The sequence below is a fragment of the Sinocyclocheilus anshuiensis genome, unplaced genomic scaffold (assembly GCF_001515605.1).
Source record: "Sinocyclocheilus anshuiensis isolate Anshui unplaced genomic scaffold, SAMN03320099.WGS_v1.1 scaffold197, whole genome shotgun sequence".
Taxonomy (NCBI): domain Eukaryota; kingdom Metazoa; phylum Chordata; class Actinopteri; order Cypriniformes; family Cyprinidae; genus Sinocyclocheilus; species Sinocyclocheilus anshuiensis.
In genome coordinates, this window is record NW_015540856.1 from 1,116,252 (window position 1) to 1,128,334 (window position 12,083).

The 12,083-nt window shown below is 39.8% G+C and overlaps 2 protein-coding genes across 2 annotated transcripts in view; both read left to right on the top strand.

Moving 5' to 3' along the window:
• Positions 1-428: 428 nt before the first annotated feature.
• Positions 429-7,038, top strand: LOC107687861 (filamin-A-interacting protein 1-like). Its single transcript, XM_016485334.1, has 5 exons — positions 429-695; positions 2,383-2,559; positions 2,772-2,950; positions 3,919-6,628; positions 6,728-7,038. Exons 1-5 carry the CDS (start codon positions 429-431, stop codon positions 6,878-6,880), a joined length of 3,486 nt encoding a protein of 1,161 aa, XP_016340820.1. The 3' UTR covers positions 6,881-7,038.
• Positions 7,039-9,420: 2,382 nt separating this feature from the next.
• The window catches only part of tmem30aa (transmembrane protein 30Aa), a 12,870-nt gene continuing 10,207 nt past the window's right edge, over positions 9,421-12,083 (top strand). Inside the window, exons 1-2 of the mRNA XM_016485323.1 lie at positions 9,421-9,857; positions 9,968-10,087. Coding sequence (XP_016340809.1) covers positions 9,624-9,857; positions 9,968-10,087 — 354 coding nt within the window. The 5' untranslated portion in view covers positions 9,421-9,623. The remainder of the gene's footprint in view (positions 9,858-9,967; positions 10,088-12,083) is intronic.

Consider the following 12,083-nt stretch of genomic DNA (forward strand, 5'->3'; position numbering starts at 1 on the left):
TGGAATGTATGCAACAACTTATGTAAGAGACGTTTTACAAATCATTTAGACAGAAATATGCTCCACTTGTGCTCCATGAATACGCCCAGTGTAACAGCTTGAAAAACAGCATGAATAGTAACTTTTAAACCATTCTTTGAATACATTTCCACACTAGAAATGACAACCATAAACATAGGTTTGAGAAACCATTTTGCTAGTCCACTCATGTTGTTGTGACTTTGGAGCTTGGACAGATATTTAATACAGCATTTTGTAGTAGCCTGCTATACTCTTATAAAGATCATCTTTCATCTTACTTTTTGGCTATATAAATATCAGCAACTTCTCTAAAAAACCTCTGCATGCACTACAGTTGCTTTGGTACTTTGTAAATACATAATCATCACTGGCAAGCATTAAAATCAGTTTCTTTCCTCAGGAGGAAAATGAGGTCCAAAGATAATACAGTGGACAGCATGATTAATGATGTTCTGGTTGTCACGCAAACTTCACATGATGTCAAAGAAGAAGAGGAGGGGAAAATGCTGGAGACAGAAAAAACTATCAGGTTTAAACATGTGGACGATGAAGAGAAAATCAGGCTGAATAATGATGATAAATCAGCACAGATTGACGAGCAAATGTTTGGGCTCAGAGATCTGTCCAAAGACAACCTCCTGAAACTGCTTGGCATCATGGAAAGAGAGATTCAGGTAAAATATCTATTCATGAAATGTGAAAATGAAAGTGTATCATCTGTCATGACAACCTGTTTGTGTTCATCTGTGCAACTTTAACTTTGGTACTTACAGACTGAGGTACCTCAGCTGCAGATATTTATTATACGTATTGTTTTAATATGTTAATACATGTAGCATTGTCACATATGTGTTATTATGAAGTTTTGGTACAGGATCCTCTTACTTCCTCTGCCAGTCCGTCATTGATCCTCATCCACAATTCCCTCTAAGCAATTTGGCAAGTCATATGTGTCAATATAATTTTTATAGGCAATACAATTTTTACTGTTGTTGCCACTCCAAAAAGAGAAGAGGGAGCGATTATTCATCCTTTAGATGCCTTGTAACATATTTTAGCAGATTTTTACCCTGACACTGATTACAAGAGGTGTTTTTACCACGCCTAACGTCTCTGTCTGTCTCCCTGTCTCTCAGGGTTGCCAGATTTTCACAACAAAACCCACCCAATTGCTACTCAAAACTAGCCCAATCGGGGGGTAAAATACATGTTTTTTTGGAGGGGTTCCCCTGGTAAAATTTGCATTCCAGGGGCTAAATATCACATTATTGGGGTTGCTACAACCCGTGGCAACAGTGTTAAAGTACCACAATTAGGCAGGAAAACCGCGGACCTGGCAACACATGCTCTCTCTCTATAAATATATAAATGATTTCATTCAGTTTGAGGGACCTTACGAAAATTAACCATGGTTTTAGTTAAACCATGGTAACCACAAATTAACCATGGTTTTGCTAAACTAACCATAGTTTAACCATGGTATTTGCCATAAAAGTATTCGCCGTGATTTTGCCAAGTAAGACATGTTCCTGGATCAACATCTTTTGTTGATCCTGGATCAACATTACTGTCCAAAAATATAGACTAAACCCAATCCTTACCCCTAAACCTAACCCTACCTATAATTTATTTCTAAAATCAGTGTGGATTGATAGCTCATTTGCAAGGGTGTAGAAGCACCTAACCCTGATCGTAAGCCTAAAACAGATATTTCCTGAAAAGTTATCCGTCAATTCTGAATGGTTAATTGGAATGTTGTTCCAAGATAAACAAGGATGTTGATCCAGGAACATGTTGTACTTGGTGAAATCACGGTCACCGTAGTAAAACTGTAGTTATACAAATGGTAATCAATACGCTAAAAAACCATGGTTACTACACTTTTACTACAATAAAACTGAAAACCGCGCCAGGAATCAACTGTTGCTATAGTAACGAATGCAACTTAACGTGCAACAGGCGTTCTTTTTTAGTGGTGATGTTGTCGAAATTTCAGCAAACAGTTCTTCGTACAGTTTAACAAAATCAAGTTGAAGAGGGTGAATTTGATCATTCAGCTGAAATGCACACGTGTATTTACTTACATAATGTTCACGCTTCCGTCTGTCAAATTTTCTGGCGTATTAACTTCAGCATCTCTCAGGTAATGCCAATGGTATGACCCATTTCAGGGGTCGCCAAAATTACTATACAACGAAGCTATACAGAAATGTATCTTCCTATTTACAAGAAAATCTTCATATTACGTGTGTGCTACTTTCTACGACTGCTTTATATCAAATGACCATTTAGGTCAAATCCCCCCATAATTCACACCGTGAATATAACCCAAACCATTTATGATTTTTACTTGTCACCCAGGCACAAGAAGATGTGATCCATCTACTGAGGTCTGCGCTGCTGAGTCGACCAGAGGAGCTGGAGTCCCGTTATGGCTTATCGGGGCGGACCCGACCTCTGCAAGCCCTGCAGAGAGACCGAACACTCAGCAACATCCATGCACAACAGGAAAATGTGTATGATAAGCCAATGGCAGAGGTATACACACAGAGAAAAGAATAACAGTGACTAGTTCACCCAATAAAGAAAATTCTGTCATGGTTTGGAACAAGGCTAAGTAAATGATGACGGAATATTCATTTTTGGATAAACTATTTCTTTTAAGTCAACAATTAGTCTTAAAAAAGTGCAAGTCCTTCCCTATGTTAGTTAGTCTTGTAGTTGTATTTTTTACTGTCTATATGTCTCAGCTGGACAGATTGTGGGATAAGCACAGGGACTCATACCGCCGTATGCTGGAACAGCTCTTACTGGCTGAGAAAAGCCACCGGCGCACTATCTATGAGCTGAACACTGAGAAACGCAAACACATAGACTACATGAACAAGAGCGATGACTTCACCAACCTCCTGCAGCAGGAACGAGAGAGGTGAGAGAGGAGAGAAATAGCAGGGAAAAAACTGAATGTTGAATTGCACAATTCTTGTATGTAGCTCCAAAATGCAAATAAATTACATTATTCAAACTTTACTTAGTACAGTTTAAACAAGAATAAAAAATGTGGCCATAGAAAACTAAATATAATTCTGCTATATTTTATATTTCAAAGAAATACAGTATGTCAAGACGTGCAATAAGAATAACAGAGGTTTCATATTTAAACATGTAATAGTGGTGTACTTGGGTACATTTTTCAAGAATATGTCATTTATCAAAGTATTTTTATTTTGAGATACTTTTACTTCAATACATTCCAAAGCATAATATCATACTTTTTACTCCTCTACATCTCTTAAAAACATGTTGTTCCTCATTATTATTTGAACTGGAGAAATCATCACCCACTCCGAGATGCAGTAGCAGTGTCCAAACGAGCTGATTCTTTTCATTGAACCTGTTAAATTAGTTCACAAATTGCACTGAACGATTCATTTGTGAATTGGACTGATCGGATCGCAGCTGTTCTCGAGTCAACAACTCAATGATTCAAATTAACCAGTCAGAGCTATTCTCCTGTTAACAATTCAGTGAATTCACAAGTCTGATTCAAAATGAGCCAAGAACGGAAGATCCACAGAGCTTGAGTGTGTGCGCGACCGATGGCACAAAAAGTAACCCAGCTAACATAAACAATATACCAGTTACGTAATTTATTGGTACTTTGCAGTCATTTCATGACTTACTAATTGACAACGTAACTACGACGTGACATACTCATTATTTCATAAATCAAATTACCAACTCACAACATCATCAGTACAAACTCTTGGCCCAGTTAGTTACTATTTTTTTTAATACTTAGTAATTATTTCGTTTTTTGTAATTATTATGTGCTTGCAAAATAAGATACGAGTCAATACATTAAGTCAGTCATACTTACTATTTATTTTTCACTAGGTTAAAGTGGTTGCTGAAACAAGAAAAAACATACCAAATAAGGAAGGAAAAAGAATTTTCAAAACGAATGCAAAGAACATCTGGAGAGCTGGTTAAGCTGAAGTCCTTTGCACTCATGATGGTTGATGAGCAAGAACTTCACTTGGAGAAAATCGACAAACAGAGCCACAAAATACAAGATCTTCTTCAAAAACTTGATGAAAATGAGAAGAAACTACACGAGGCAGAGAGAAAAGCAAAGGAAGTCAACCAGAAATTCCTGGATCTTGAGGTTGAGCTGGAGCTAAGAACTTCTAAGTTTGCAAAAGAGCAAGAGGAGATGTCTGCAAAACTGTCCAGCCAAGAATCTCAACATCAGCAGCTGTCCCAGAAACAGACAGAATTGATACACAGACTTAAGGAGCTTGAAGAGACCAACGAAGCTCTTCAGAAATCAGCAGAGGAGCTCCAGGCGTTAAGGGACAAGATCAGAAAGGGCGAATGTGGCAGCTCAAATTTGATGGCAGAACTTGAGACTTTGCGTACAAGAATTCTGGAAATGGAGGGTAAAGATGAAGAGATCACCAAAACTGAGAACAAATGCAATGAGTTGAAGAAGATGCTACTGGCTGAGGAGGCTCAGAATAAGGACCTGAGGCTAGAGGTGGAAAAACTGCAACAGAGAATGACACAGTTAGAGACACTAGAGATGACCTTCAACATGGGCAGGACAGAATGTGCCCAGTTGAAGGCAGCTTTGGAAAAGGAGAAAAGCTTGACTAAAGACCTAACAGACGAACTTGTGAGCGTTAAAATCCATATGAAGGAGCTTGAATCATCTGAGCTGAAATTGGAAAAGGATGAATTAGATTTAAAAGAGGATATTTTGAAACTTAAATCAGTTACTGTAATAATGGTCAATGAGCACAAGAACATGACAGACAGAATTAGGTCTGAGGAAAAGAAGAGAGATGAACTGAACCAACTCTACAAGGCAGAGCAGGAGAAAGTCATGGAGGTTACTGAGAGGTTAATAGAGGAGAGCAAGAAGCGTCTGAAACTAAAGTCAGAGATGGAGTTGAAGGTAGCTGCTCTTATAAAGGAGAGAGATGAAATAAAGCGAAAGCTTACTAAAGCAGAAGAACAGTGTAAAGATCTGAGCGCCAAGTATGGTGTAATGAAACACAGTACCACAAACAAAGAAGAAAGGAAATCTTTTCAAAAGATGATGGACCTGCAGAGTGTCTCAAATGCACATGGAAAAGATGAGAATACAGTTAAGGAGTTGACTTTGGAAATTAAAAGTTTGAAGAACCGTCTTCAACAGCTCGAAGCCATTGAGCGAGACCTGAACAAACCAGAGTATGATTTGTTAGCAACCGAGAAAGAAAGGGCACATTTTCTCCCACAGCAGGTACAAGAAATAAGTCAAACAGCATTGAGTAAGGTAATAGAGCAAGGTGAGGTAGGCTGTCAGGAGGCTGAACTGAAATGTCGGTTCATGATGGAGGAGGCCAAAACCAGAGACCTTCAAGCAGATGTGCAAGCCCTGAAGGAGAAGATTCATGAGCTAATGAACAAAGAAGACGAGCTATCCCAGCTACAGGTGGATTATTCTGTTCTGCATCAGAGGTTTCTAGAGGAGGAAGACAAGAAAAAGAGCATAAGCACTGAAGTTCTAAACCTTACCAAAGAACTTGAGGTCACCAAGTGCTACAGCCGCACTTTACGGCCCAGCACCAAAGGAAGCCGGATGATGGATGTTCCAGTGACGTCAACTGGAGTACAAACTGATTCAGTTGAAAATAGGACAACTGACAGTGACACACCTGCTGCATTTATCAAGAAGTCTGTCCAAGAGGAGAATCGGATCATGAGTAGTCTTCAACAGAAGAGCTTAAAGAAGCCAGCGCAGAGACCAACAGTGCGTGAACTTTATCCTCCAGCAGTCAGTGACTATACTGTGAAGAAGTCCTGGATTCCTTGGATGAGGAAGAAAGACAGCGGAGCTTCTGAAGTATCTTTGGATACCAGTGGGGAGGTTGCACCTTCTGAAGTCAGTATGTCCCAAAAGTATGACCATCCATTGCACGCTCAGGTGATCCCAGATATTCAGAACAACGAAGCAACCTTACAGAATTGCATTGGCCTGTCTGAGGACTTGACCAAACAAGCTTCTGCCAAACTATCACAAACTCAGAGCCCCCAGACGACCATCATTCCTACAAATGAACGAACCAAAGAGCCAAAGAATCCTGAAAGAGTTAGATCACCAATGACCTTTGCCTCCATCTCGAGAGTAAAGAGTGCAGAGATCATGAGGTCTCCCTCTATGGATAAATCGTTATCTCCTGTATCCACTGCATCCATCAGCAGCTCCCAAGAATCTGTGGACATGATAACAGGTAGAGCTGTATTTAAGGAGACTCCCGAAAAACGAATGGCCCCCACACCTATCAAGAAGTCAAATGTTAATGTCATGACCACAGAAGACAGTAAGATTCACATTCACTTAGGATCACAGTTCAAGAAGACCACTGATCATGGCTCAGTCGTCATGGTTAAATCTACTGTCGTATCATCTGAGTGTAATGAAGTTTCTACCGGAACAGTGCTACACTCACCACACAGTGTGACTGCCAGCAAATCAACATCTAGCAAAGCGATGAGCAGCATCACCATCACACAGGTCACTAAAGCACCAGCCAGACCTACACTCTCAGTGGTAAGTGTTTCATTTAAAGCATATATGTGGGGATATGATTAAACAATACTTTAAAAAGGCCAAAAATTACATCCTGTTCCTTTCCTCTCTGTTACTCAACAACAGCCCATCATTGATGTCCCATCAGCACGATCAGGGCTCAGTCGTATTCCAGTGTCTCGGGGGATGAAAACTGGAAAAGCTGTGCTTGGAGCTTTGGGAATCACCACAGGAGTTAAAATGGAAACAAATGCAGAGAATCAAGCCATGCACATGTAGCGTCTGGACCAATCAGTTATATTTATATTAGTTATATTATATTTGTTATATTTAACAAATACTCTGTAACACCCCCCAATCAACAAGACAACTATGAGGGCTCAATGGACCCTTCCCCCGAAATGCGGCTAACGCCTCAAAAAGGCAGAACAGGCCTCTGGTTCCATGGCAACCAATGCTGATAACACTAGTTTTATTGTTCAAAGGAATGCGGGCAGAGCAACTCTCAATTCATTTACCCTTAGGAAAGACACACAATGCCCATAAAAATGGACTCTTCTCTAATTAATTCATAGAAAAACCTTTCTGTGAATGAACACACATCTCCTCAGGACATTGTGTATACCATTACTGTTCTTGTATATTGTCTTTTGAATTGTATACTGTTTTGTGTGTGTATTATGATAGATCACTAGTTAATATAACCCCAACGATACCATGTTTGGTCTCTTTGAATTTATCTTCTGAGGATCTAAATGAGTGTTTATATTATATGTGGATACCTATGCAACATATTAGTGTTCTAAGAATCTTTAATAGTTTGCATATCAACATCCAATCCAGTTCCCAATGCAAATTACCATGCTCTCAGACAAAGGGTCATAAAATCCCCCAGTATTTCCAACCTCCCGCTTGGAAATTCAGCCTTTCTCATTGGACAAGCCCATGCTGAGAGGCGTGAATCTTTTCAGACTTTAAAGGGCTCATGCACAGTTCCACCCGGGTCTTCTGCTAAATCTTCTGATTGCTGCCCGTGTGGAGAGCCTGAGCCGGTGCGGGCTCAGTGGGCTCCAACATATAGCCCTTGCCAGTCTGCGGTTTTGTTAGATCCTGAGAAGATGGGGATGCTCAGCTGGTCTTCTAAGGACACCCTAAGTTCGTGCCAGGCCTCGGCCTTGACTTTCCATTCACCAAAGATCCTAGGATCTCAGCTGATGTCTCTCTTAGCTATTTTTCACTTTCCACTGGGAAGAAACTCCCAATCACCATCGAATCAGAACATCTTTGGAATTCATCACTCTTCACACCTGGAAGAACGTGATCGCAAGTCCAAAACCTTGAAACCATCAAGACTTTCATCCGAGACTGCATCCGGACACTCGTTAACGACCAAGGCAATGCAAGTATCGTACATTTAACTAAACGAAACAGAGGTTTAGTATAAGCTATAGACCCCGTTATATGGTTTCATCCATCAAGGCTCATTTGCCCTTTCCCCATGTACTGTATGAGTGATTGTTTGTTTGTTTGTTTAGATTAGTTCTGTGTGTTAGCATTTAGTTAATAAAACTTTTGTGCACAGATTACATGAGTTTCTGATCCTGCTTGTGAATAATGTCCCTTTACGATTTTGATCCTTGCTACATGCTCTAGTCTAATGTATTGTTAGGCTACTGTAAGAAGGTTGTTTTCTGTGGCCATGAAAATATCCATTCTTAGAGTTGATATGAAATTACATTAAATGTTCGCTGGACGAACAGATTAGTTGATGGCAATTTAATTCTGCTACAGTTACTACTGGCAGCTCATATAAATAATTGCAATTAATCATAATCATGTTCTGATTATCATGTTTAACGCGCTGAAATGATGCGTTTTAAACCATATTAGTTTAAACTTCTGATATACTTTTTTCAGAGCGCACACATCCGAAGCACACGGACAGAAAGCGGCTGTCACAGCATGTGAGTACTAAACTAAGTTCTCATTCACACACAAGTTTACGTTAAAAACACACATGAGTTACAAAAACAGTCAGTTATTTCTGTGAAGGTAAACAGCTGGGAAATAAATTGCATGTTTTAAAAGCAGCTATTGTAAATGAAATGATCACAGATAATAGTTTTGATGTACTCTGCTTGACTGAAACCTGGCTAAAAGCTGTAAAGTTGCTTTGCAACGATTTGTATCCTGAAAAGCGCTATACAAATAAACTTGAATTTAATTGAATTGAATTCACCACTAGGGGGTGTTGATCTCAAAGTGAACCCATGAACCACTTCTGGTTGCCAGTTAATCATGTGACATGAAATAAAGAATAATAAAGAAAATAAAAAATAAAGAATTCAGGGCCAGATGTTGTGGGTTAAACAAAAGATAACTTCCTTTTAACACAGATGGCTATATAGTAAAAAAAAAATGTGTAAAAATTACATACCTTAAAAATAACAAAATGTGCTTACGATATAATTAAATCCACCTGCTTCTCCTGACTGATAACACTACTCTTGCCTGCTGGTTTTTATATACAGCTCTAATGAAAACACTTATTTAATTAAATAATTACATAAATCAATTAATGAAATAATTAATTTACTTCACTGTGTGTTAAGGGTCTGCTGAAAAATGTATTACAATAGGCTACTTCTTAATTTTTGGACGTAATCCAGATTGCATGTAATAATCAGTTACAACGCAGCACTATTAATGCTGACTTAGTATCTGGACAAGACATTTGTCATTTAAGTTGTCTATGTTTTTTTTTCTTTACACTGCAGAAATGACACGTTGGGGGAGGGGCGTCACTTGTTGACGTCACGACGTCGCTGTCAGTCTACTGGCTGCTGCACTTCCTTGTTTATCTTCTTGTCCACGGCCAACAGAGCTGCGGAAATTATCATTATTGCAGTTAATGGCGCGATAAGCAGCGATATAATACGCACAGCTGTCAATCAAGGCGACATATTTGAAGCTGTCGTGTAGTGTGCTCGCTCTCCGCGCGGCTTTAGAGGATTAAAGAGCGATGATGGCGGCCAGCTATAACGCGAAGGATGAGGACGCGGTGGGCTCCGGCGGCCCGGGCGCCGTCAAGAGCAAGAAGCCCGATAACACGGCCTTTAAACAGCAACGTCTGCCCGCCTGGCAGCCCATTCTGACCGCGGGCACCGTCCTGCCCGCCTTCTTCATGATCGGACTCATCTTCATCCCCATCGGCATCGGACTCCTCGTCACCTCTAACAACATCAAAGAGTTTGAGGTGCGTACCGTCGCCATAGCAACACCATACTGCGTTATCAGGGCTCTGTGGTCATGTACGGCGGATCACGTGTCGTGTGGTACTGTAACTCAGTCTCGGGTCTGTTGTAGATCGACTACACTGGTGTGGACATGTTCAGTCCGTGTTTCAACTGCTCGCAGAACTACAGCTGGAACAGCACTAGTGCGTGTACCTGCTCTGTGCCCTTCAGCCTAGACCAGCCTTTCGAGGTAAACTACCCTCTTCCTCATTTTCATCCACCTGCAACCACACTAGAAAGCCTTGAACACTTTGTAATTCTGCATATATTTGGTTACTACTACTTCTTCTTCTTCTTCTTCTTTGGTGTTTATTGGCGGTTGGCAAACTAACTTGTAGGTGCATTACCGCCACCGACTGGACTGGAGTGTGGAACAGAATACGTGCTTATGGGATTGACATAATGCGAGAAGGTGAAAAAAAAAAACATTAATCATATTATTAATAATAAAAGAAATAACTAAAAATAAATAAATAAATAAAAACAAACAGATTTTAGTAAAAAAAAAAAAAAAAAAACATAAATCCAATATACACTTTTTCCGGGAGTTTCTCCAGATCAAAATTGATCATAACCGAGAGACTGTCTTGGGTGTTTCCATTCCTGTTTATTTTTAGACGTCTGACTTCATTTACTTTTGCATTTGTTATGTTTCTTTTCACATCTTCAACTGATACGTTTACCGGAATCCCTGTAATGACTCCTTTTGTGAATTTCCTATAAGTCATAGAACATTCTACTTTCTTTCTATTTATTATGTTCATTTTGATTGCTTTCCCTTGCTGTCTTTCATCCTTACACATAATCATCAGTGCTCCATTTCTTAATACTTTAGCACTCTTTATTTCACCAATTTCCTTATTTAGAGATTTCGTTAGCTGTATTGGATTCATACCTCCAAATGAGTCCCCTTCGTCCACAAGTTTTGCAAAAACCACATACTCCTCTCTCCGCTTCTCCTCCACAGTCGATCCCCTGTCTGAGTCACTTTCATCTGTTTTCTTTTTCCTTTTCTTTTTCCGTTTATTATTCCTAGCCGTTTCCCATTTTTCATACATCCCGCCACCTACTTCCATCTCTCCTAGTTCATTTCCTGATCCGTCACTTCCCTCCACACTCTCCTGTCCATTCACAGTCCAGCTGTTGCCAACCACCTTGGGAATCGACATCTCCTTCCATATTTGGTTACTTGACGATCAGATGTCTTATAACTAAATAAAGAACCCAATTTGACAAGTAACTTAAAGGTCATTAGAGTGAATGTCTGGTTTGAGCAACCTGAGCAGCAGTAACAGCAACCAAAACCCCATTTCTCCATTAAGAACCGAGTGGTGTTGGTGGTCTCACTCAGATGAACTGTCTGTGATCTTTAGCAGTAGTTCTAATGGTTTAGAGTCGGGACTTTGAATCGTTTCATTTCTGCTGCTTTCGGTGATGGCAAGCCGTCCTGTTTCATGAATACCAAATCAGCCACAAACCATTACACTTCCTCCACTGTCAACTTTACAGTTTGGATGGGGTTCCTATTTTTGTATGCAATGTGTGTTTTTTTTCCAGAATGTCTTGAAATGCATCATCTGAACAAGGTCTTGAGATGTGGTAACTGTAGTATAAGCAGAATAAATGACTCCAGTTTGTTGAATTATTAGAAAATAATGCACACCTGAGTAGGGCTGTCAAAAAAAAAAATTCAAATTTCGAATATTCGTCGAATTAAAAAACAAAACAAAAACGCTGCATTCGAATTTAAGGTCTGCGTCAGCCGTCAGGCAGCCTTATCAGTGGCGCACGAGATGCGATGACGATGTAAGTGTCATTGATTGCATTTGAATGCTTTTGTTAGCCTATCCAGTTGAACCCACTAGATGCGGCGCTGCTACATTGTTCATTCAATATATTGCGGAAAACGAGAGCATCAGTGTGGAGAAGATGTTGTTTACGTCAAAACTGAAACCAAGCCATTCACACAGAACGCATATATTTATCACATTTTCTAGAGGGACATTTATCAGCGTTGCACTCGCGTCTCGCACAAGAGAGCCGCATGTTTAGAAAGCCATGTAAAATTAATGCAAGTTAAACTTTAAAAAAAACATGTCTAAAGACGTTATGGCGGTTTTTCCCCATCCCACTGTATCTCATGTTTTTAAATGAAGAAAGTAGCCTACTCTTTGTGATTGGTTTTC

What these genes read in the sequence shown, in the direction of transcription:
- LOC107687861 (XM_016485334.1), top strand. Translation starts at nt 429, where the DNA reads ATGAGGTCCAAAGATAATACAGTGGACAGCATGATTAATGATGTTCTG. An exon ending in TCATGGAAAGAGAGATTCAG is followed by an intron (nt 696 to 2,382) that starts GTAAAATATCTA and finishes CTTGTCACCCAG; the next exon opens with GCACAAGAAGATGTGATCCA. An exon ending in CTACACTCTCAGTGGTAAGT is followed by an intron (nt 6,629 to 6,727) that starts GTTTCATTTAAA and finishes ACTCAACAACAG; the next exon opens with CCCATCATTGATGTCCCATC.